The 25961-nt window shown below is 36.3% G+C and overlaps 2 protein-coding genes across 8 annotated transcripts in view; one reads left to right on the top strand and one right to left on the bottom strand.

The window, feature by feature from the left end:
- TTC14 (tetratricopeptide repeat domain 14) overlaps nt 1–6366 on the top strand; it is a 13865-nt gene extending 7499 nt beyond the window's left edge. Inside the window, exons 11-13 of one of the 2 annotated variants that reach the window (XM_057400443.1) lie at nt 40–149; nt 666–1051; nt 5759–6366. In XM_057400443.1, the coding sequence (XP_057256426.1) occupies nt 40–149; nt 666–1051; nt 5759–5886 (624 nt within the window). In that variant the 3' untranslated portion in view covers nt 5887–6366. Of the gene's footprint in view, nt 1–39; nt 150–665; nt 2080–5758 lie in introns of those variants that run through there. The other variant, XM_057400442.1, reaches the window with a different exon arrangement.
- On the bottom strand, nt 2952–25961 carry CCDC39 (coiled-coil domain containing 39). 6 transcript variants are annotated; one of them, XM_057400435.1, is made up of 20 exons: nt 25779–25961; nt 25097–25216; nt 24418–24564; nt 23218–23376; nt 22138–22230; nt 21924–22052; nt 20000–20191; nt 18213–18316; nt 17758–17890; nt 14242–14436; nt 13365–13529; nt 11974–12111; nt 10402–10610; nt 9004–9127; nt 7612–7771; nt 6350–6456; nt 4972–5112; nt 4652–4831; nt 3811–3899; nt 2952–3206 (listed from the first exon to the last, which is right to left on the bottom strand). In XM_057400435.1, the coding sequence occupies exons 1-20, from the start codon at nt 25887–25889 to the stop codon at nt 3044–3046; spliced, it is 2859 nt and encodes a 952-aa protein (XP_057256418.1). In that variant the 5' UTR covers nt 25890–25961; the 3' UTR covers nt 2952–3043. The 6 variants fall into 6 exon arrangements, 5 of the variants coding, with proteins under 5 accessions (XP_057256418.1, XP_057256420.1, XP_057256419.1 ...); XM_057400437.1 differs by lacking the exon at nt 4652–4831; XM_057400436.1 differs by lacking the exon at nt 11974–12111.

The following is a 25961-nucleotide window of genomic DNA, read 5'->3' as shown; positions in this document are numbered from 1 at the left end:
AATGTAATTTTTTTTTTATGATGCTTGGGTTCATAAAAGAAATCTTTGGAAATGAGGGAGAAACAAGCTGCCAAAGAAGAGAGACAGAAAGAAAAGAAAGTAGAAACAAGTGCAGAGAAATTGCGTAAGCTCTTAAAAGAAGAAAAAAGGTAACTTTGTTATATTCGGTATACTGATTACGTGGCAGTATGTGCAGATAGAACAATGAACGATCCATTTCCAAACAGAATGTCCTAGTAAGTACCTAGTAAGCTTCTAGGTAATTTCTCCCTAGGTAAACTGCTTTTCTTCCAGAATTTTTTTGTTTGTGGGTAGTGTCCTTTAGTGCATATAGCCTTTAATGAATATACATAGTCATTAAAGGTAAAGTTGTTTAAAAAATACTTGACATATTTACAGTGAGGAAGTTATTTAAAAAAATACTTGGCAATGTGAAGTATTTGCAGAGTGTAATATTAAACCTGGAAAGATTTTGATGATAAATTGATCATTGGATTTAATTTAAATTTTTTATAAAGAAATGATATTTGAAATTGTCAGGCTCAGTTTCCATTCATGCCTTACAGTCCCGTCTCAGCCAAACTTTGGGAAGTACAGATTTGCTTTCTAGATCTAATTTTTGCCCAGTAATGAAGATGATCTCACAGATTAATTATGGTTTTTAGGTTGAAGAAGAAAAGGAAAGTTTCAACTTCCTCCTCTTCCTCATCATCATCAAGTGAATCTTCATCAGATGTATCAATTTCTTCTTCCTCCTCTTCCTCTGATCACAAGAAACGTAGGAAAAAGCGTCAGAAGAGATCTGAGTCTTCCCGTAGCTCCAAAAAATACTCATCTAGAGCTTCTTCCCATTATAAAGATCAGATTAGGAAAGAGGAGTGTTATTCACCTCCAGCTGATACCTCTGCTTCCTTTCTTAACCGAAGTTTTGAAGTGGAGAAACTGCTGGAAAGGCAGGACAGCTTAGTGTGTCCAAAACCAGAAGTAAAAGAGAAAGACACACACCGTTCTTTTTCAAGGACTTCAGGTGATGATGAAGACACTTTTGGAGGTAGGTCTGAAGCTTCAAGAAATTCTTATAGTAGCTCCAGAACACTGCCAAGCAGTAGCAAAACTGAAAATTATGGTGAAACAGATCGATTTTCCTCTAGTTGGAGGGGTTCCTCAGGTTCATATCGTAAGTCATATGATAAACCCAGTATGCATTATTGTAGGAGATCAGAAAGGGATGTAGAGGGGAGAAAAGAGCCATTTAAAAAACATGGCTCAGGTCACAAGAGGTATTACATGTCTCCAGCAGGGTCTGACTATTATGGAAAGTCAGCGGAAAAATGCAGATCATATTCTAGCACCAGCTTCCATGAAGGTGATAAAAGCTACGATAGGGATGGGCATGTGTTAAGTAAACATAAAAATGAAAGTGAGTATAAGAGTAGGAGAAGTTCTGAGGAGAATAGTAAAACAAAGGAACCAGATGAGGAAACGTCTTTAGAGGGCACAGGGCAAACAGACAGTGGCATTAAAAGAAACCTGCCGCAGAACTTAATTAACATATTCAATCAAATAGCTGAGTTTGAGAGGGAGAAAGGAAGTAAGCAGAAGAAAGAGTGAAGTACCTAAGAAAACACTAGTCATGAGTGTAGTTAAACTTTCATTTGAGTAGTTCTTGAGGAAATGTAAATAAAAATAGGCAGAATTTTTTCTGTCTTGCAGAATGTCAGAGAATTCTTAAAGCAAGATTGTATGGTGGAAAGAGATGTAAGGATATCTTCCATAAAAACAGTTATTTCTTAAAATCTAAGTTTCCAATGCTTTTAATTTGGGATGCTCCTGCACAATATTCCCTGATGGGTTGAAGTCCTTTAATACCCCTGGACTGCAGTTAGCTGCAACAAACATCAAATATGCACTTTAATAACAGATGGGGTGTGTTTGGTTTTTCTTGTCCCCTGGGGTACTATTGACTGTTGGTATTTTGTTATCAAAGTTAAGCTATAGAAAGAGGATAACTGAATAAAAGTCATGTGCCATCAATGTATATAGATCATTTGCTCATTAAATTTTCTTAATTCTTCTTAATTTTGTGTCTTCCTTTTTGTGAGTGTTGCTGGGATGTTTCATACCGGTGCACTGCTCATACATGCTGTGTATATATATATATATATATATGCACAGAACCTTCAGTGGCTGTGAAGGCAACTGTATTGCATTCTTAAATGCATCAAACATCTTTTCTAAGTAATGTGAAGAACCCCCAGCTGAGGTAGAAGTGTTTTAGAACAGTGTTTATTGTTCAGGTGTGGGCCTTTGGGGTTTGGGTTGTGTTTGGGGTTTTTTGTTTTTTTTTGCTGTTAGGTATTTCCTTTTCCTATTATCCTAACTGTTGCATTGCTTGTAGAAAAAATTGTGCTCTGTTTACAATGACATCTGCAGAGATAATTGGCAGGACATGCTAAGGAGCTAATAATACCTGGTACACTATGCAATGCTCACTGTACTTCAATGGAGAGTTTTCCAAGTAATGCCGTAGTTAGGGTCAGTTGCAGAAAAGGTACTCTGTAATTTTTTTAATAGAAAAAGTACAGTTCTGAAATGCTAACATAGCTTAGTTAAGATCAACCTTGACTGTTAATCAAATAGTCATGTCATGTCTTAGCTTGAAGCATACAGTTTCTTTTCTGGGTTGTTGTAATATAAAACTATTTTGACAGCAGTGAACATACTAGTGTACAAAAATTAATGGCTTTAATGTAACTCCTTTTCATTGTAAGGATGAAAAGGCATCTTGGAGGGTTTTAAAGTTCTTTAGTTCTCAAACAGCAAAATGAGAGAGTAATGTAAAGGTTAATTTATTATATAAAACATATGCTTAACATTTCTCCTACATTATTACATACTGTAGAATAAAGATAAAACATATATTTCTGATAGAAATTAATGCTAAGATTGCTAGTATACAGTCATAGAAAAGTTAAGTTACAGATTAATCAATTAAGAAGCCTTAAGTAGTCTGAAGCCTTTACTATGACCTTCAAAAGATTACTTAAGACTTTCTTTTGCCTTTACAAATATCAGAGGTGCTAGCTCTGCTGGATGGCTGGGTACCAACAGCAGCTGCTTCTGCAGAAGAGTCAATAGGCAAGCACAGATCTATGACTTTGAGAGATGAAGTCTGACTAGTGCCTGAACTTGTGCTTCTGGAGGATCTGAAACACAAATATTTACTCATCAGTGTCCAGAAATCCCCACATCTCAAATAGAGCTTCTAATGGTAACTTACAACAAAGCTGCCCAACAGCAGTGTTTACTCCAGGCAAGATCCCCAACCAAGAATCTTAGTAGACATCAGCACTAATTGCTTAAGTACCCTGTGAGAATGTTCGATCATAACCAATTCAGCATGTTACATGCACTGTTATTTGCATAGATGTTGAATAGGGGAAAATGGTATTGGTAAAAGCATATGTATCCATCTTTGCTATTTAACTAGGAAAAGGAGCTTACACTAGAAAGTGCAAAATGTGGCTGGAGCCCAAACTTGTGCTTTTATCATGTGAAACAATTTTTTAATTAGAGCACAGTTAGCAAAAGTAAATGTAATTATTCTGTAATTACTGTTTTAAACTGGTGGATGCTGAAGTAAACTGTGTGCTAGAAAAATAAGGAGAAAGTTTTTATAGAGTGCTCAGAAAGTAGAAAATTGAGAAGGTCTTAAGGAGTGGGGAATTCTGTCATTTAGACACTAGTTCAGCTGGTTTAAACTTGAACTTACATGAAAACCCAAACAAAAACCCCACTGCTGGCACTTACCGGAGAGAAGCTAGTGAGCTTTGTGAGAATGGTGATTGAGAACCTTGACTACCACCAGCAGAAGCAATTGCAGGAAGCTCTAAATTGGACTAGAAAATTAGGAAAGAAAAAAAAAGAAAAAAAAGTTGACATAATGGTTGTATGGTAAGCATGGGTATACCAGTAGGGTTTATAATCTTTCTCATTTGAAGAGATGTTATAAGGAGATGAGCACTTTCTCCTGTTTTACTGTTAAATATAGTTTATTGTTGACTTTAAGAGTTAAAATCATAGAATAATTAGGGTTGGAAAGGACTTTAAGATCATCTAGTTACAGCCCCCCTGCTGTGGGGAGGGACACCTGACGCTAAATCACATCACCCAAGGCCTCATCTAGCCTGGTGTTGAACACTGCCAGGGATGGAGCATTCACAACCTCCCTGGGCAACCTATTCCAGTGCCTCACCACCCCAACAGGAAAGAATTTCCTTCTTATATCCAATCTAAACTTCCCCTGTTTAAGTTTTAACCTGTTACCCCTTGCCCTATCACTACAGTCCCTAATGAAGAGTCCCTCTCCAGCACCCCTATAGGGCCCCTTCAGATACTGGAAGGCTGCTATGTGGTCTCCACGCAGCCTTCTCTTCTCCAGGCTGAACAGCCCCAACTTCCGCAGCCTGTCTTCATACGGGAGGTGCTCCAGTCCCCTGATCATGCTCGTGGCCCTTCTCTGGAATTGTTCCAACAGTTCCATGTCCTTTTTATGTTGAGGACACCAGAGAGTTGCCCTTGAAAGACATTCATCATCAGTTCGGTAGAGCTATCACTGAAGATCTTGGTGTCAGTTAACAGGAAAGCTCACCTGCTGGAAGTATATTTGAAAGGGCATGGTTAAATCAGGATTTGCTTCTAGAATGCTGGCTAGCAATTTGTCGATGGTTCTGTTGAAGCTTTTCAGTTCACGAAGATCAATGTCTTTTTCGTCCTGTGTTTCCATTTTAGTTTTCTTCTGCGACTGAATTTCCCTGGATAGCCTGGAACACTTTTAACAAATATTTTTAAAGTTTTGCTATTATGAAAATGCAACGCTTTTTCAGAAGCCCAACTTTAAATTCTGTGGGTTTAACTGTACTTACGTCTATTACTATAAAGTCAGAAGCTGTCATTAATGACTATACAAACCTGTTTTATAACCCTTTCAAGTTTTGGCCTCTGTTCTTCTATGTCTTTGTTCAGTTGCAAAACAAGAGCTTGTTTTTCCTTCTTTTGCTCCTGGAAGAGGGCCTCCTGCTTCAGTACCATATCAAAACTTTTCTCCATGGTCTGCAAATTCATTTGAACAGTAGTTTGAGTTTATAAAGCAGTGTCATACCCTCTCACTTTTTGTATTACCTTGTACTGATACCAGACCTTACACTACTTGTTTCTAAATGTAGCCCAAGCAGTTAGTACTAAGGATAACTCAAAAATTTCTGCCTGTCAGACTTCAGTGGATAAATACTTGGATAAAGAGACTACCAGGTAATTTACATATCTTTAAAGAATCACACAGTACCACCTTACCATGATTGAATAACATCCACTCCGAAAGAACAGCTCTGTGTTTTTAAAAGAAAAGAAAAAAAGGGAGAGGGGAAAGGAAATAATAAAGTAATATAAAATAAAGGAAAATAAAGGAAAAAAGCAAAAGTTATGTCTTAACACACCTCATTATATCCTAGGACTTATTCCCTGCTGAAGATGTGTCCTTCTTTTTAAGAGAAGTTATTTCTTAAGTAAGGTGTATGTCCTATGGTGGTGTAATAAGCAATAAGAATGTTGATGCGCAGCCACTGATTCAGGAAGTAGAGAGAAGACTGAAGTTAGAATAACCATGTGGGATATTGCAAGGTGCCTTTAATTTCATGTGCCTTAAAAAATTGTAACTAAAATGTCACATATCAGAGTTAAGTGTTGTTCTTTTTTACAGGACAAGTGGGCTTTTTGATAACAAGGGGAGCCAAGAGTAAGTGCTTTATGTGGAGCTGGAGCACAAGCTATCCTTTACCTGAATCTAATGCTTGGCCTTCTAAGAGCCAGCTAGCTTTCCGAAGCTGAATTAATTCTGTTTAAACTGAAGCACCTTAAATGCTAATAAACCAGAATGTGTTCTCCTAGAAAAATCCTGGGACATGGATGCCAGGGGACACAAGGTGTGTGGATTTGAATCTCTGCAGTACTAGACAGGATGATGCAATATAGTGGTGTGTGCTACACAAAAATACAACTGCTTTCTTGGATGCCAGAACAGAACACTATCAGCATTGATCTGGGATTTTGCAACTTCCAGCTGTGTGTGAATAAAAAGTCTTAAGTTACATTGTGATTAAATAAGCACTTTGTTTTTGAAGGGAGAGGTAGAACCTTCTTAAAAAATCATATCCATTCATACAGAGCATAGAATATAAAAGAACAGGCAAAAAATTGTCCTACAATATCCTGTTGTTTCAATAGGATGGCTTGCATGGATTTAGCTACATGCTGCAGCCTTGTCTAACTGGAACTTCTACTTGTATTTTACCTGGAGTTTTTCCTTAAGTTCCTTGATCTGTCTTCGTTTGTATCTGTGTTTTTCATCAGCAGCCCTTTTCTCCTCCTCTAGTTTCAATTTTTCCTCATATTCCTCACCTGTGATTCCAAGCAACAAGGCAATATTATTGCTGGACAAGCTGTGTATACAGTTGTATTTCACTTTAAATTAAGATACACTCTAAAGTAACTGCATCACTGAACATTACTATGTTAGTGTTGGTAGTATTGCAGAAACCTTGACGTTTAAGGGTTTTTTAAATACTCTACTGCTAATTCCAAATCATTGTGAAAAAGTAACTGGCTTCATGAGAATGATTTAAGAACTGATGTTTCTAGAGCCAGCAGAGGGCACAAAAGTTAAAGAAGCATTCTCAAGAATTAAGTTTATGTAATTTCTCATGCTTTTTACACACTAAACAAAGGAAGTTCCACTGACAGCAAGATTATGAATTCTAAGTGGCACAAAAACAACAGATGAGGATATTTTTAAGACTTCTGAGGATTTTCCAATATGCAAAAACTTGTAGTTAGGTAGTTCATATTTTAAAACCTGCTGAACACTACACTAAAATGATGCAGTTTAAGTTTTTCTGTTCTGATTTTCCCACATGACGGGTTACTGGTTTTTCCACACCCTTCCCTGTGAAAAACCAGAGGCAGTGATAATGCAGCTAAGGGATCGGTCTTCATTGCTAGATAGCGCACACATACCTAAGCTGTCAGTATAATTACTCTGGGTACAGTTCTGTGCACAAGCTGGCTCAGTCTACTACAGAAAGGCAAGCAGTGGCACAGCTTGTCCTGCTTCTGTAATTTGAATTAGCTGTGTGTGATGCAGCACTACAGAGAAAGTAGTGCCTTTTGTGCTATGCAAAGTTTTATCCACTAGACCTGTGTATTTCAAGCAGACACTTCTCCCAAGTAATGACTTGCCCCCACCCTACCTGTAGTCATTGTTGTGCTTTGTCTCTTCTGACTGTTCCACAATTCCACTATTCAACAAAATTTATACAGGCTTAGATTTTCACATAAATTGGATAGAAGAATGTAAATATTAGTTAATCACACCTTGCTTGCACTTTCTTCTGTGCTTATTCTTCTGAACCCTTCACAGTAGTGTGTGAATTATACTCCCTTTTGCTACTATCAGTTTAGTCTCTCTACGATTCATTCTTTTGTGCCATGGAATTTCCCTACTATGTACCATCGCCTGTAACTCACAAAGCAAATATCAATTTATGCTTTACATACTTGTCTCACTGACTTCCTTGAAAGAGTTTCGGTATTTGCTGTTGCAGTTATTAAGTATGCACAAAGTGTTTTCCAGAGCTACAATTTCTTTCTCAGCTTTGCAGATTTTTGCATCTAAATCATCACCTTCACGTTGCAGTGCTTCCTTTTCCTGTGCAGCCTAAAAATAAAACTGATATTTTAGGTGACTGCACACATATTGAAAATATAAGGATAATTATACAGAAAAAAAAAATACCTGCAATATTAGGGGAAACAATCCAAGTTAGATATGGGGCTTTGTTGTCAGTCTTGACCTGAGTTACTGAGTTACTAGGTAATTGGAAGGAGTAGTTATTCACAGCACCGGGAGTTCTTTGAGGTATTTCATCCATATGCATTTCATTACAGGTATCTGCCTCCCTGTCTAAGCTCATAAGGTCCTGATTAGCAGTATCCGCATGGTGTACAAAGCGGTTTCCATGGTTTGCACTGCTGATGTGAACTGCAGCACGTGCTTCACATCTGTTTCCTCTGCCCACAAAATCCAAGAGTTGGGATTGTATGCTACAGAAAACCACTGAGCAAGTGTTAAGTCATCCAGTTTTTCTGGGAATTACTCACTTGAAAGTCCTCATCTGATCAGAGAGGTTGAAGAAACACACCCAGTTGGGGATGGGAAGTATTTTCTGTAACCCCTCAAAAAATCTGATAGGGTGAAAAACCTCCAAAGCTGTGGAGGATGTACACCCCCAGTAACCACAAGGGTTTTAAAGAGGGTCTTATGCTGTGCTGCATCTCACAATAGCACAAATACCATCATTATGAAATTTAACACTTAAGAATGAGAAAAGGATCAATTTCACAGCCAAGACCACAGCTAGAAGCATTTTGCTTTAAGAGGAAATCAGAGAATTTGTGAAGATCAAAAATAATATATTCTCATTCCAGAACTGGAGTATAGCATTATGGATAAAGACTTTTTTCCCTAGTAGAAAGCCTAAGTATGCATAAGTGAGAAGTAAAAGAGGAAAGCTGACATTCTTCAAGGTAGAAATACCATATAGTATAATAAATAGCTAAAACTAAATCTGAAGCATAGAATAATTTAAATGTGAGACAGTGGTAAACTTGTTTTCAGTTTATACTGAATAACCACATGCCCAGTACTTCTTGTGTCCTAATGTAAATTAATGATCACCAAAATGAAAATTTTCAAACTACTCAAAATTAGGGCTCCACGGAGACTCATGTGAAATTGCTGTATCATTTAAATAACAAACAGTGTCAGATAACAAAAAAAAGAGTGAAAGTAAGCAGTAGGCAAGGAGGTTGTCTTTGTAACTTGAATAGAGCCAAAGGAAATCTATAGCTTAAATGCTTGAATGATAATGAATTATATTAATAAAATACCTTAATTACATAGTAGGTTTGACTTTTCTCCTCTTCTCCTTCAGGTGGCGTCATAACAATAGTAAGAACTTCATATCTGCATCTTAGTTTATAAATTTTATTTAGGCGATCTTGAAATTCAGCACTGATTTGTTTTCAGGAAGAAAAAAAGTTAAATGGGTTGAGAAATTGTTTGCCTAGTAGTGTTTTGTGCACAGTTCTTACCACAATTTAAATTCCTGAAGTTATTCCAGCAGCCTGCCCATATACCCGGAGGCAAGCAGGGCAGCAGTTGTGCTGCTCCTGGCTCTTGTTGCTGTGTTCTCCCAGGTACAGTCATCCGTTTTTCTGGTTACTTGCACTTCTGTTGCAGTTCTGAGCAAAGTCAAATTTATTTTCATGTTCCAGATCACTGCATCCTGGGAGGCTGTGCCACAGCCCTGCTCGAAAATTTTTAGAGGTTTGGCATCTAAACCTACAGCTGCACAAGCTGCCCCCTGCTGATTTTATCTTAATATTGCTGCTATTAGATGAGCATAAGCAACAGTAGGCAACAACCCCAAATCAAATTACATGGAAGTATCAATTAGCTGTGTAATTATCAAAGGAAAAAGCACCACACACTCTGCACTCTTGCTGAGCAGTTAAGCTTCAGTCACACTAAATCACTCTAATTTCCTGTTGTGTGGGGTGGGGTTAGCAGAGGGATGAATAAAAAGCCTGCCAGATTTCAGCAGTTCAGCTGCTGACGTGCTGATTTTTGGTTGGATAGAGATACTGAGATTTCGGAGCTAAAACTGTGCCCGATACTTTGAACTGATTGTTACAGAAGGGAAAAGTTATTTCATATGTGGTTGCATTACAAGAGGGTACATACATGAGTCACAACATTTAATTTTGTTATACAAAACACATAAGGGAGAGAGCACATTTGTTACAAGGAAGAAACAAATCAAATCCCCAAACCACCCAAAACAAAAAGACTTACTGCGTAAGTCAAAGAAATTACAATTTTATTAAGCAGTTGGGAATAAACCCTCTTTAAAATCAACTTTTCTGTTTGAAATACTTTGTCGTACCTCCAGACATGATTGCACATATCCCAATTATTTAAGAAAAAAATGGTCACACACATATGACATTTACTTTAAAAAGATATCTGCAGGTGAGGTTTCCTCTCAGTACTGTAAAGGATCTTCACTAACAGAATAAACAGTAATCTCTTGTTCACTAACTGGTTAAAGCTGGATTTCAGAGACAGAATCTCTTACTAGCCTCAACTGTCTCAGTAACTGAGCAAGATTTATTTCATCTTCAATTTCTTCCATTGGTGAAACTGGGTAAAATGTTTTTCAGGAAGTCTCCATATGAAAAGTATTCAAGAAAAATTACAAGTTAAATTTATGTGAGAATAATTACCTTATGCGTTGCCGTTCCTGATCCACAAGTCTCATCTGAGAATCCATCATTGCCTTATGAATCTTAATTTCCTCAGTTCTTTCTGCTATGGCTTTCTTTAGCTCCAGTTTTTGTTTTTCCAGTGTTAGAACTTTCTTTGACTTATTACACAGAATATCTTGAAGACGGTTCAATTCCAGCTTTAAGAGATTATCTTCAACCATCATCTCCTAATAAATGCCATAAAGGAGTCAAAATTTTTAATTAAGATTTCTAACAGTTAATAATTTTTTTAAAAGGCATCCATTATTTTATCTTTAATATATATACAACTGTAAGACTCATTTTGCTTTGCATTTAGAAATATTCTCACTTTCTCATTTTCTGTCAGTTTACATGGTGAGTGCAATAGGGGGTAAGATGGTTTTATATGAATTCATCAGACTTTCTAATTCAGACTCAGTTTTGGGTTTTTAGACCTTTCCGTCTACAACTTACTTTCAGTTTAGGTGATTTCAAAGAAATTCAGTAGACCTTGCAAAGAACTTTCTGAAGCAGTTAATCTCTCACTTGAACCTGTTGTGGAATCCATTCTAGATCCTGTAGGTCTACAAGTTGTGTTGTTACATAAGAAAATGTATATATACCAAAGCTTATGAAAAGCAGCCAGTGGTGAACTCCATTAGCATACAAACACTTTAAATAATTTTTTTAAGTCTCTTAAGAATCCCAAATTCTACCATTTTTTTTTTCCTCCAAGATCTTCTATGCCATTAGCTTTGTTTCGTTCCCCTGAATTTTATCCCCAAGAAAAGTTCTGGGTTAGGGAAAGAGAGTTTTCATTGAGGAGCAAGTACACCAGTTCAGCTGATAGCAAAACTCTTACCCCTGCTACTTAGACCCTCTATTTTTCTACTACTTTAGCGCTCCATTTAGTAAGACCAGAGCCTATTGCAGAATAAATAAGAAGTAATTCGAGGATTGGGACTGAGCTTTTATGTTTATCAAAATATGTGGAGAAGGGCTTCCATTTTCTTTCTAATTCCTTAGATTGGAATATAGACAGATCCAAACAATCTCTTGGAAAAAAAACTTGCAATTTAATAACAAACCCGAGCCAAATTTATTAGTTGGCATCACAGATTAAGAATTAAAATTCAGTGCTAGGTAAAGACATCCTTGAATATTTTCTACTTTAAAGGCAATTGTTTCTCAAAAAAAAACAAACCAAACAAACCCAACCAAAAAAAAACAAACAACAAAACAGCAACCAAACCAAAACCAACAACAACAAAACCAAAACAAAACACACCACTGGATATTGTGACATATGTAATGTGTGATAAAAATTACAACCCAAACAAAAACTATGCTGCATACAGAGAGGAAGCAACACTTGGCTTAGGAAGATAATAGTGAGAAAAATGATTCAAAGTTTAGAAATGAAGGTGCAAGTTAAAAAAATACAAAGAGGGTTCTTACAGGGATCATGATGTAACACTGTGGGAGGCAGAGAACAGCCTGCAGATCAAGTCACGAGTTTGTGTGTTTTGCAAAAACGTGTCCTGTATATGTTGCAAAGTAATACTGTACCTGCTTGATGGCTTTAGCTTTTTTTAACTCCTGATCTGATCTGTCATTGAAAAGATTTAGGTCATTTATCTTGCTCATCATACCGCTTGCTTCTTCTCCTGTCTTATCCACTGCTCTCTTGAGGAAATGGACATCATTCTGTTTCCAAGTAAATTATGTTTAATTTATTACAGTAAATGCAGGTTGCACCAAAAGCCGCTAGTTAATTTTAAATGAAATATTTTTTTAAGTCCTGGAACCAGGAACTATCATTTCCTTGTGTCCATATGCTGCTGACTAGAGCATTGCAGTCTTCGTGCTGAGTGCTGTTGCAATATTAATGTCATTGCTTGTTTTATTTGGAGCGTAGTAATTGTTATTTATACAATACAGATCTTTCAACCAATGGGGCAATTCTAATATAATCATGTACTTTGGTCTGGATAAAAAAAACTAAACAAACTCCTGGCATGTCTGACTATGACTTTGATATTCATAATTCATCCTCAAAACCATTTGACTTTCATAATACTCCAGAGGTGTGTTTCAGTGTTTGATTATATTGCTCATATTTTGCATCTTATGAAAACTGAAGCATGGGCATTAGCTGCCCAACATTAAATGTTGTTATTGCATGGATCTCATCTTCAAGGACTTACCTATAAGTAGTTTTTTAAAAACCTGATTTTTATCTTGGTATGGTTTCTCTTTGAAAAGAGGTTTCTATATGTAGCAAAGTGTAGCTGATAAAAAAATACATTCCTTATAAAAATAAATTACAAACTGGCTACAGAAGAAATGCAGAAAAGTAAGGGAGGGAGGGAGGCAAGGCAGGGAGGGAGGAAAGGGAGGTAAGAGAGCTAAGTGCATTTTTAGAGAATTAATAATGGTCACTGGATAATGTAAAACCAGAGCACACACATGTACATGTAAAATTCTCACATAGAAATAAAGACAGAAAAATAGTGTTTCTGAATTACACGTCAGGATGGGATCATGTAACTCAAAGACTATTTAATTCAGTAATGTTGCTTTGTACAATTTTAAATGCAATATACTTATCATTTTATGAAAAAAAAATGAAAGTAAATAGTAACATCACAGCATAACATCCTCCTATTTCTACATGGTCCTAACAAACTCAAGACACATGCAAGCAGTCAGTCACATCTTGAAATGCTAAGCTTGCTGTCAATATTTCAATGCTTGTCTTCATGCTAAGGTGTCTCAGTTGTGCAGGAATGAGCTATTTTTCTGGAAGGTATAGGGAACATTGTGTAACCATTGTGTGGAAAACTAAGTTCAGATATCTTTTAATCTAATAACAAGTTATTAATTAAAAGACCCAAACTGCTTAATTCACTGAGGTTTCTAGATGTTACACAATCAACCTGATGTTTTAAGGAAGTTACCTTAAGTTTCTTGTACTGCACATGTAAAACATCATATGTGTTTTTCTTTTCTTCTAAAATTTTCTTAAGTTCAGCAACTTTTGCTTCCAAAACTTGTTTTTCATCTGTATTAAGCTCCCCTTCTAACCGTGACAGCCGCCTCTGTACTTGCTGAATATAAAAATCCTGTTAAAATAATTTTTAAGAGAATTAATAGTGTGAGATAAGCAGTTATAGCCTTCCTACAAAGCTAAAACACTGGATATAAAGTTGGATCAAAATATTGGCTTTAAGACAGTCACCCAATTAGGCTATTGTTTCTATAATAATTTATGGCTTATAGACCTTCTTAGCAAAACATTCTTAGGTGACTGATGTGCAGTGATGGTTCAGGAGTAATCTTCTAGGAGAGTTAACAAAGCACACTCAGCACAGTCTGCTGTAGGGAAGCTTACAGTAGAGTTGCCATCTTGCTGTTACCAGTGGATGCTGATATAAAAGAGCAAATTTTCAAAGTCGTGCATAGGAAATATGCACAAAATCCAATTAGGAAATAACAGGATTTTGGCATGTACCTCTTGTATTGCTTTAAAAACGTACCCTGAGGTGTCTGTGATTCAGAAGGATCAAAGTAAGGAGCTGATTTGAGAAATTAGTAGGAAAAGCAGCAGATTCAAAAAATAAAGAAATAGAAGCACATAACATAGGCAGTACTGTAGCAAGTTTCAGTTATTTCCATATCCATACATCTAGAGACAGAAATAAAAGCAGACTTCAAATTATATTGCATATCATTTCCAAAATGCCAAGATGTTGACAGACATTACAGAGCTCAAGCAACTTATTCTCATAAGACCAAAGAAAAAAATCATAGCATGAAAGTATGTTAACATTTTACCTGGTTATATATTATTTCTTGTTGGTTTAATGCATCTGCATCAAGTCTGTGCAGTTGGCTCTTAAGTTTTTTAAGTGATGACCGACTTGCTTCAATTTCTGCTAGAACACACTTCTCCTTATCCTTATGCCCCTTAAACTCTTGAGTCTTCTTGAAAAGCAGATCTTTTAACTGGTTTATTTCTTTGTCTTTTTCCTGGTGACAAATTAATCATTAGATTGTAGAAAGTACTTAATCACATCAAAAGTAATTTCTGAGGAATTACTTGCTGTTATTAATCTTGTTTAATAGATTTAAGAATTTCAGTACTATATCCATTAACATGAAAATGGAAGATCTTCAAAATGGTTGACCAGAAAAGTCTTAGACTTACAGAGAAAATAACCTTATTTGTTTTTTCACTTGGATCTTTCCCTACTATTGCATAACTTTTTTTTTTTTCCTCCCTGTTACAGAATGCTATTCTTTTCAGCTATTCAGAAAAGTAAACTCTGCCCTCCTTTCAAAAAAACCCCTCCTTACTACTACAAGTATACATGAATATTTGGAAAAATGCAATACAAAGCTTTCAATGGTTTATTAAAACATAACTCTGTGTATATGCGTATGTATGTATGTATATATGTGTGTTTATCTAAGTGGAAATATTTTTTTTTTAATTAATTACACATTTTAAAATCACTTCCTTATTCTCAGAGGTAAGTTGTCATAAACATCTGAATCAGTCAATAATGTTTTAGTAGGGTCTGTTGCAGCGAGAGAATGATGAACATTTCAGGTAACCTGAAAGGTATTGAAAACCAAGTAAATGGAGATTATTTTCTTTTTATAACCCTAGCAAAGAAGGCAACTTTCCTCTTCCCCCCCTTCCTTTCACTCCTTCCTGCAAATAACTGAAGACCTTCCAGAGCTCAAACCGTTCAGCATGCTAGTCTCCTGTAAGGTATATCTCTAAGACAAGTGATGTGGCATCACAATCCTGTTTTGAAAGTCTCATTTACATTTTGCTGAAGTCTGGTAGAGTTTGAAAATGCACATTTAAATTAATAAAGCAAAACACCTTAAAATTCACTGGTTTACATAGATTAAAATTGTGCTTAATCTTGATTTTATATGTATGCATTGTGGAATCTATTTGTGAACCATCTTGCTGGCTTTAGTAACAGCAAAAGATAACTCCTCCTCTAAGAGTTCATAATCGCATTCTAATTCCAAATCCAAAACTCAGGAAGTAAAAAGCAGGTGCGAGTTTAATATGAAATCATTACAGCCTGTAGCATTTAATACTACTGTCAGTGGGCTTTGGATCATGCCTGAACACATGAATTTAATTTCAGAAGTAAACTGTTTTTATGCATGTGCCCAATTCTGAGCTGTTTTTGAGAAGCTAGTGACTGATTAATTTGTATACTAAAACTGAATCATAAACCTTCATTTCATTGTCTTTCTTGCATATCTAAATTCATTTACTAGAGATAAGATACTCAGTAAGCTTCACTGTTCAACATTGTTTTGGCAGAGATTGAAGAAGGAGAAGTATCACAGAACTAAAAGTGCAAAACGGTGACATTTCATACACATTGTTCCTGTAAATATCTCTTCACAGTAAATTAATAGATGCAGCAAATAGCCATGTGTGTCTAATGGTGATAGAAGGCATGATTCTGACTAATACATTTCAGACATTGTTCAGGAACAGTTCATCCTAGTTAAAATATTACCCTGAAGCTGTGAAGCTGCCAAGCTCAATGTCATCTTAGGTTATCTGCCACAGACACAAGTAAAGAAACTGCTAATGGTTTAGCCACCCTGGTAACAGTCTTAAGGAGAAGCAAGTAAGGTTTTCATTTTCAATCTATTTTGTTATATCATTACAACTTATTTTCAAGTTATCTGAAAATCAAAACCAGTAAAGTAAGGCCTGTAATTTAAGAAACTGTAAAGGAAAGACATCCCCTCTCTAGTTTCTGTAAGTGTACTTAAAATGTACAAGTAATGCTTGTCAAGTGAAAAAGTTTGAAAAATAGCAATCTATTGCAAGGGATTATTTCACATAGATGTTATAGGAAAACCAGAACAAGGTGGGGGAGAGGGGTGAAGAACATACAGTGGTATGCACAGATACAGCTTTGTTGTCACTTGCATGGGAGGACCTGCTGTCACACTAGTTTAACGTGGGCATTCTACAGTAAAAAAAAAAAATGTTTTAGCATATCTGATACTAAGTTGTCCAGCATAGTGTTTAAAAATAAATAAATAAAAATGTAAAAAGTAAAATATTTTAGGAGAATTAGTAGCAAAGTAACAAAACCAGTAGAAAAATTTTTGGAAATGCAGGGAGTTTCAGATGATTGCATTGCAATATTGCATTTATTCAAAAGCCCTTTGCAGTTCATCAGATGATGATGAATTAGGATATTTTTATTCCTATACTTAATTTGTGACATAAGAAGTGGGTTTTGAATTAAAAAAAGTATTATTACATATGTTAAAAAGTCACCGTATTACAGCTGTACATGCCACTTCCCAGATCAAAATCTTTATTCATTATGAAAATAAAATCTAAAGTGAGTAATTTAATAGTCCACAATAAATTAGATGGATCGGAGTATCATGTAGTAGAATTCAAGTAGCAAAGATGGGACTAGGCAGCCAAATCTCCTTAAAAGATTTAAAAGAAAAAAATAAAAGAAGTCTTTTGCATCCTGGTCTGCAAATATCATAGCTCTTTGCAGGTTAATAAATTTTGGTGGTATTTTACTGAAGCCAAGAAGTTTTCAGTGGTAAGGTTACTGAAAAGTCATCCTGAGAATATTCTCAACCTTAATAACCTTATTGACAGGAAACTCATAGAAACGCAAGGACCATTGCTCCTCAGCAGTCCATAAAACAGAATGCTTAGAGACATGAACTCCCAGAAAGAGCCAAGCAAAATACAAAAATTTTGATTTTTTTAATATTGTTACAAAGCAGAAGATATTACTATATAGCAAAATTTGCCACATTCCAGTAAGTAACTTTTATGTCAATCAGGACAAGAAGTTGTAAGTCGCTTTTAGTTGATGTCAGAGGTACACTGGTGTAGTCAGAATATTGGGCTTGTATCTGATTTGTACAGTGACAGCTCGGTATCCTGTGTTCATATCTAGGGACACAGTCTTCTGAATTACTAGGACCACTTATTTTGCTCCAGAGTGCTCCTGGCAGAGATACCGATGTATCTACATAGAATCATAGAATAAAACAGGTTGGAAAAGACCTTTAAGATCATCCAGCCCAGCCCTTACCCCAGCACTGCCAAGGCCACCACTAACCCATGGCACAGAGGGCCTCATCTACACAGCTTGTGAACACTTCCAAGGACGGTGACTACATGCACATTAGCTCATCGTTTGATGAAATAGCTACACGTCATATTAATACTTACATTTCATTTTAATCCAAATTGTTTGTTCTAGATAGAGCTTGCAAATTCAAATGAATTCTCATTTGCAGAAACCAGGAAAAACATTTTACCTTGACAACTTTTTCTTCTTCCTTTAGTATTTCTTCCATCCTCAAAGCTTTGTCTTCTGAACTGAGTGTCTCCTCACTCACAAGCTTCAGTTTATTGGAAAGACTTGCATTTTTTTCATTAAGAAAGCTCAATCTAAAGAAAATTACATGGTTTATCAAGTTCAATGTACATAGCATATACACACTGACAAAATCAAGCAGCATACATTGCTGAGCAGTTACCTAATAAAGTAGGCTGAACAGGAATCAGTGGTAACCAAGGCCCTAACAGATTTTTTCTACACCTTTTAATAGCAAGGACTACCAGGAGTATTGCCAGGAACTATGCAGGACTTGAAGTAACCAAAAAGTTGGAGGCTTTAATCATCAACATGATTTAAGGTTCTCTGCTAACTCAAGGATTTGATTATAATGCTAACCCTTACAAATTATATTTTTAAAGGTCTGCTTCTTACCTGGCTTGTTTTTTTTTAATTTCTTTCTTCAGATTGGTTACTTGTGTTCTCAAAGACTCCAGATCAGAAGCAGTTTTGTCCACAGTGGATTTCAAAGTATTCAGCTAATAAATTACAAAAGGGAGCAATCAAGCTCTTACGTACTTTGGTACACATTAGAATATTTAAACTTGTAAGGGACCTATTTATTGAAAAGTATTCCCTTTTAACAGTGTTTTCCAAATGAGAAGTGCTGCTAATTTTGAGGTGCTGTAAATAGGCACAGCTAGTAAACTCAATAGACTAAGTTGCACAATCTGAATACTAGCACAAAATATTAAGAATATAGAATGAATTATGAAGGTGCTGTGGGCTGCAATTCTTGTTTAGCAGCATCTGTATAAGTGGCACCATGGTTTTATAGAGCACATCTGACTTTGAGAAGTTGTTTGTTAATATGGAATAACTTCTATATCTAATCAATGCTACTAATTCAAACCTTATTGGGCACGTATCATTATTTTGATTAAGATAATGGAACACTGTGACATACAGAGACATTTAATTTGGTAAAAAATACATTACAGCATGCACTCATTGAACAGGATACGAATACTTTACAATCAGTAGCTCATTCATCTTTATAGTATCACTTAACATTGTAATTGTTTTCACTTTCACAGATGAAGAAACCTGATCAAGTATATCTAGCAGGTCTCCCTCTGTACCAGAATGAGAAATTGGAAGGTCATAAATTGTCAGCTGAACTGCAAGTCTGTTTCTTTCCTTGTTTCTCACTTGCATGCCACAAATGTTTTAACACCTAATAACAGGAGACTGTTCTCATTATCACATTAGATAGTATTGATTGTGGAAAAAAACTTCAAGCAAAAATCTCACATTTGGAAGATGAAAACCTACCAATTCTGTGAAGCCTCAAGTTTGCATGAATTAGAGGGTAATCTAGCAGCCCACACACCTTGTTTGAGCTAGCTACAATTTCATTAGGATATCATTTTATGAACTACCTGCTACAGAAAGAGCTATTCAAAGTTAAAGATGCGGGGTGGGGGGGTGGGTGTGTTGTTTGTCTCTTAATTGCCAATCTTGCTTTTCTTGTTAAGAGAAAACTTACTCAGGCAATACAAGCATATCCCTTCTCAACAGAGCCATGAAACTTGAATTACTTCTTAGAAATACTTCTATTTTAAGCAGTTACTTCTAATTTAAGCAATTAAGCATTGCAGCTCAGTTCTAGCTTTAAGCGCAGGTTAAATATAAGCAACAACATATGGACAACATCAAGTATATCTTGTTCACAGGGCAGCCCTATCCTACTGCCTCTTGATTAGAAAGCCATGTGAAAATGTTTGGGTTTTTTTTTTCCACCAATAATTTTGTCTACAAGGGCCATCAACACTCACTTTTGAGAGGACTGTATAGGAATTGTTTAGTATCCAAAAAAGGTTTCTCTCATCCTTATACAATACTGGTCTATGTATGCTAAAGGCAAGACACGCATCCATCTTTAGTATTTAAGAGTTACCCCGTTTAAGAGAATATTCATGCATTCTATACCAATACAGCAGAGAATACAAGCTAATCTCTTCACCACTATCAATGAAAGGATTAAGTTGAGGGTTCAGACTCCAATAATCATGACTAAACTGAGAAGTGCAAGCATTTTGTTGAATTATTAAGGGTCAAGTCTAAAACCAGAGAAAAGCAAACCCTATTCCTGTATTTCCTCCATCTTGTTGAAAGTTACAGTTTCAGTCTGGTTTTGTGAACAGTTTGGTTATCCTTACCTCATCCTGCAGCTTAACCCTGTAAGTATCCTGAGTTTGATACTCATGTCGGAGGCTGGTAGCTTCCCGTTCAGCAGAAGAAATTTTCTTTTCATATTCCATATTATTAAGGGTTTCATTTACCAAAAAGGCAGTCTTTTCTTTCAGCACCATTTCTTTTTTTCTGATCTCCTGTTTTATCTCTGCTATTAGCTATCAGGATAAAAACATTTCAGATTTGTTGCCTTAGTTAAGATGTAATACGTTAATAAAGGATACAACCAGAAGATTGATATGAAGACTACTCTTTGCATGAGACAGCCCAGTTATCACATCATTCTTAAATTACATCATTCTACTAATACATCACAACACAAAATACTACAAATGGCTTGGACTGGAAAGTTCCAAAATAGTCCCATAATTTCAAGAAGCCCTAACACTATAAACTTGTATGAAATAAAAATTATTTTTCATTGAGTAGGGAAAAAAACCCCAACAAGCTCCGCAAAATTAGCAACAGTAGTGACACTTAGGTTAGCTGACAGATTTACAGCTCAGTGAAAACTGTGTACTATGAAAGGTTAAGTCAAAAATTAGCTGCTGGGCAAATCATAATGTAGTTATTATGTAAAAAAACAAACCAAAACAAAAAAAAAAACCACACCAAAACTGTTCACAAAAGCATCAGTAGGAGTATTCTGTGGACTACTAATGTACAGAAGTTTGGCCAGAGCTGGGGCTTTTCTGTTGGGAAGTCCTGTTTGTTTGTTTGAGGTTTTATTTACTATCTGTTTGCCATTTGTTCTTTGCAGAAGTCTACTGATCTGAAATACTATGGAATCCAAAATATTTCTGCTAAATTAGGCAGTTATATTTTCTGCTTGGTAGCATTTATTCTGGCTTCTCATTTTCTACTATTACATTTCTTTAGCATTATATCTTAATTCATGTTTAAGCCATTCTGATTCTGTTCAAGGTATATGTAATACCCACATGAGCAACTTAAAGCTGATCTTTTTTAAGAAGAAAAATATCGTACTAGCAAAGCAAAAGATTTAAGTAGACTCTTCTTGTAAATTTGGTTATAATTTTTCCCTCTTCAAAAAAAAAAGCCATTGTTACTTTCAAACCCACATTAATATATTTTTTTCCTCTGCACTGATCCTTTAGGCTTTTTCTGGTCCATCTGTCCTATTGCCAGGCAGAACTTTCAGAGGAGCTCACACTTCTCTTGACAAATCCAGAACAAAATATACTTCATTTGTACCTCTTGCCATTGTACCATCTGTGCGCAAGGTACTGACAAAACCAATGAAGACTATATATTTTAGAAATCAAAACTAATTCATACTAACTAAAAGATCCAAATAAGATCTTTTTTTGCTTAGAAGAGTGGTGTTGCTTCTCCCCATTTGCAGAATGTATGCAAGGACCAATTTTTAACCTTAACGTGATTATTTACCATAATTTTGACATAAATGTTAGTCAGGCATTTGTTCACAGTTAGAAATGCCAATTCCTTCCATTCCAAGCATTCTGTTTTCTTTCAATATTTCAGCCCAGACAAAGAATCCCCCTCTTGCAGCTGACTGTCCTTAATCTCTACAAACATCATTCCATCTTGTTGCTTCTTAAATCAAAGATGATAATGGCATGCATTGCATTTTCCAACAACCTTGAGATAAAAAAATTAAAGCTTGCATAGTATCGAGCAGAGCACCGTTACTTACACTGAGAGATACTGCTTTCAAAATAAATTTTGAATATATTTCAGTAATACCTGAACTTTGAAACACCTCGATACAATAGAGGTAGACACAAAGAAACCACTGAACATCTAAAACAACCAACCAGTTTATGTGTGAAGAGCAAAAGTCTTAACAATATCATAGACACAAAAGCAGGCTGATACACAGATAGGAATCAGTGACAGCAGTTTTACCAAAGCACAGTGATCAATCTGTTGATCTCTCTTTTGCATCTGTTGTATTGCATTCTCCCACTGCCTGATGACTTCTTGCCTTTCTTGATGAACTCTGCGAAAATCTTCAGCTGTCTTGTCAAGCTCTATCTGTTTATAAGAAAGCACCCCCATTATTTCTGATGTTAAACATTTCATGTGTAACAAGGTATCTTCAAGAACATTAAGCACTAACCTGTGCTGTTATGGTTTCTGTAAGTTCATTATCAAGAGCTTTGCGCTTCTGATTTGCTTGCATGGTCAACTTGTCTACTTGAAGGATTAATGCCTAAAATAAAAGGATATGAAAATATAATCATAAATTCATAGAATGTTTAGGATTGGAAAGGACCTTAAGAGCATCTAGTTTATGTATTTGAAAATAAATATATAACAACTTATAAATTCTTAAGGCTCTAGTACATTGGGATATTGAGGCATCAGTTTATTGTATTTTAGAGAACAAACACCTGAGAATCTAGCCTCCTACATTTTTGAGGATCAGACGGCAGCAAGGCCAAAGTAACCCTACACTGTGTGTAAATGTGTATGTGGCATTCTCTGCATCAGCTATTTTGCTTTACTCTTCTTCCTATGTTGTGCCACTTGCTAATGTAAATGGCATCAGTGAAACTGTATGTGTAAGCTAAAGATTTGGGATTCAGTATTTAATTAGTAAAAAGAAAACTCCTCCTCCCTGTACGTAAAGACTCAAAAGAATATTAACCTGAGTTACCTACCTATCTCGAAATTAAAAATATACTTGAGCACTGACCCATATAAAGTCTGAAATTGTGAGTGGAGTATCTATTTATACCATTTTTCCTTATTCCAGGTAGATTTACTGAAGTAGGTGTACTTTGCTCTCAGTAACATTAACAAGTTCATTTCAAATGGGAAAAGCTACATTATCTGCTCATATTTGGCATGCATTTTAATGAACAATTCAGTAGCACTGTTTTCACACTTTATTATTTATTTGCACATTTTTTCATAAAACAAAAAAACAAACAAACAAAAACCCCTTTAATTTTACCCAGATGAAAAAATTAATGCCTTTAATTATGCCTTCCATCTTTTATAAAACTTGTTCTTTTTGACCTCTAAAATGAGCCTCCTATAGAATTGCCCTGTTGAGCTAAGCAGAAACCAGTTTAAAAGCGCTGTTGTACAAAATCTTGTCTCAATCTTACTAGACTAGATAACGTAACAAGGTCTGCAAATACTAAAATGGTTCTTTCTCTTGTTTCTGAAAATCACTGTCATTGCTACTTACTCCTAGTTTCCCTTCATCTTTTTGTGCATACTTCTGGATTGTGATGGCATCATTATCTTTACGATTTGATTCCTTTATCCAGTTCTCCAGAACTTCCTCATCACAGTTCATCTGTTGTTTCAAGTTTTCCAACTTCTTAGTGGTTTTATTTATAGTATTCTAATAAAATTGGAGAAAAGGATTTAATATTAAATATCTAATATTCTTTGAATAGTAACTGAAACAAATAGCTCAAGGTACTGTAAAAAGTTTACACACATGTTGTCAACAGTATTGCTAGCTTTTTCTTTTTTGTTAAATGTGTATTATACTTGGGGATGTCTATTAGCAAATAGACATTTGGGTCTTAAAGAAAAAAGAAGACAGTAAGTTACCACAAACTTAAAATGCAAATAATTTTAAACAAGAAAGTCAGCCTCTGGCAAGATATACACATATGTGAGATATTTATTCCACATAATGAACTGATCTGAGGCATCATAGAGTAAAATTTCTCCCTCACAAACTAAGCCTCAGTTCTTAGATCCTTTACCCTGCATATGAATTTACAGATGGCCCCACATGACTCTGAAGAGACTTCCTGACACAAATTTGGAGAATCAGGATCCAGCTGTATACAAGGATATCTCAATCCTGCTACCCATTCTGAGAGACTGGAGATTACAAACAGACATAATGAGAAGAGACATAGCCAGCAAATAAAAAAATAAACACAAATTATTCATGGAAAGGAAATGGAACAGTTCCATTAAACAGAAAAGCAACTGTAATTCAATAGAATTACTTTTTTGTTGTTTGCCTAAAGCAATTTTTTTATGCTGAAATCATGCCCCAAGTTTATTTTATGCAAAGATGATTTGCCATCAAAAATGTCTTTTCTAAACCATAAAGAAAATACCTGCGAGTCTTAACAATATAGATGTGTGGCTGTGTATCTGGCATTTAGAACACCAAAACCAGAAGTCTTTCAATACCTAGCTCATATTTGCTAAGTCTTGACCAGTCTATGCATGGAGTTAGTCAGTGTTACTCTACTTGCCTATGCAAGGAAAAGCACACCTAGATCATTTATTATTGTTTATAGCTTTTAATTATAATTAGCAATACTTGAGTTACATTATTTCTGTAAGTGCAAGTGAGGACAAATTATAAAATCTAATTTCAATACTGGTGTTATCTTGCAAAACTTTAAAACCTTACTTCATGACTGTTTTTCTTTACTCTTAAGGAAACTATCTCATCTTCCAGTCGTTTAATCTCACTTTTGAGACGTCCATGTTCTCTCTCAGCAAGGGCTTTAAAGTGTTTTTCAGTTTCAATTGCATTCTCTCTGGCTTTGTAAAGAGACTAGAGAATAATACAGTTATAATTTCACAATAAACAAAAAGTATATATATATATTAAAAAAACCACAACAAATAAAATTCCCTAAATCACCCATTTTGGCCAATTAACTCAGTGTAAGACTAGACTTCATGAGACTTCATTTTTCATGTCCACAAATTAAGTCTTCACTAATACTTCACAGTTAAGTCTTGACCATTATAAACATTCTAAATCTATTTTGTCCCCTTACACTGATGTTTTATTTTCTTTCATCAATTGTTTTCTTAGCATCTACAAAAATTCCCGTTCATAAACAAATTCTAAAATGTATCCTTCTTAGCTTTCTTCTAGGTGCATTTGATCTTGGATGGTCTTTTTAATGACCATCAAGTAATAGCATTGAGATATACAGTTTGTTTCCTTTAGAAGTCTGGAATAAAGGCCTGACAAAGCTCTAATAAGGTTGGCAAAATACATAGGGAAACCAGCATATAAAGATACTCAGGTTACAAGTCTGCCTGATAAAATGCATCTGCTACAGGTAGCAATTTACCTGAGTGAGGCTGAACTCTTGTCTCACATTTTTCAAGTGGGATGTCATTGCTCCTATACGTTCTTCAAAGTTGGTCAACTCATTTTGCAGGTTTAGCTTTTCTTTTTGCATCTTCTGCAGCTATTTAAGGGTTAGAATTGTCAAGTATTTTTAGTTGAGTGCTGGTTACCTGCATCTACTTAAAAATACAGTCATTACAATTACTAATCTCAAAACATAAGAACCGTGCACTAGGTTCCCCCAACGCTGTGAAATGCGGGATTTCAGAACATTCCCGGCTCTGCTAAGGAAAGCTGCATTCCGGGCTCCACAGGCCCTCGCCAGCCTCATGAGGGCGGGCGGGCGGGACCCTCGGAACGCTGCCCCTCGCCGAAGACAGGACAGGGTTCCGCGGCACAAGGTCTGCAGGCACGCGGGTCCCACGTTCTAAGACTAGTTCATCGCCACCCGTTCCCTTCGCAGAGCTCATGGGCTTTAACTCGCCCCCCCCCCCCGTCCCCGGGCCCCGCACCCCGGCAGTGGTTGGGAGGGTTCCGTGCCGCCCCGCGCCCCGAGGCGGGAAGACGGGGACAGGACGTCGATACCCCCTTCAGCCGAGAGGGCGGTGCGGTGGGAGCAGCGCTCTGGAGCTGCTGGCTGGAGGTGAATGCCTCTTCCCCCCCGGCCTCAGGCCCGCTCTCACTTCGTTCTCCAGGGCCCTGTTCTCCGTGTTGGCAACGGGGACGGCGTAGCCATCGTCCCAGCAGAGCTCAGCCAGCACTGAGGCGGTGGAGTTACTGCTAATGGTGTCCATGGCCACCGCCAGGCACTGGGGAAGCGCGGCTGGCCCGCGCCGCGCCTGGCGTTGCCCGTCCCCTTAGCAACG

This window comes from Pezoporus wallicus, unplaced genomic scaffold (assembly GCF_028554395.1).
Source record: "Pezoporus wallicus isolate ANWC-B61680 ecotype Strahan unplaced genomic scaffold, APGP_CSIRO_Pwel_v1 contig_6897, whole genome shotgun sequence".
NCBI classification, from domain to species: Eukaryota; Metazoa; Chordata; class Aves; order Psittaciformes; family Psittacidae; genus Pezoporus; species Pezoporus wallicus.
The sequence above is the reverse complement of the archived record's forward strand: the minus strand, read 5'-3'. Positions and strand labels throughout refer to the sequence as shown.

Coding starts and splice junctions, on each gene's coding strand:
- CCDC39 (XM_057400435.1), bottom strand. CDS start 25,889: ATGGACACCATTAGCAGTAACTCCACCGCCTCAGTGCTGGCTGAGCTC. Junction 13,530..14,241: donor AAGAAATAATATATAACCAG/GTAAAATGTTAA, acceptor TTATTTTAACAG/GATTTTTATATTCAGCAAGT. Junction 3,900..4,651: donor TTCAAATATACTTCCAGCAG/GTGAGCTTTCCT, acceptor CTAATTTTCTAG/TCCAATTTAGAGCTTCCTGC.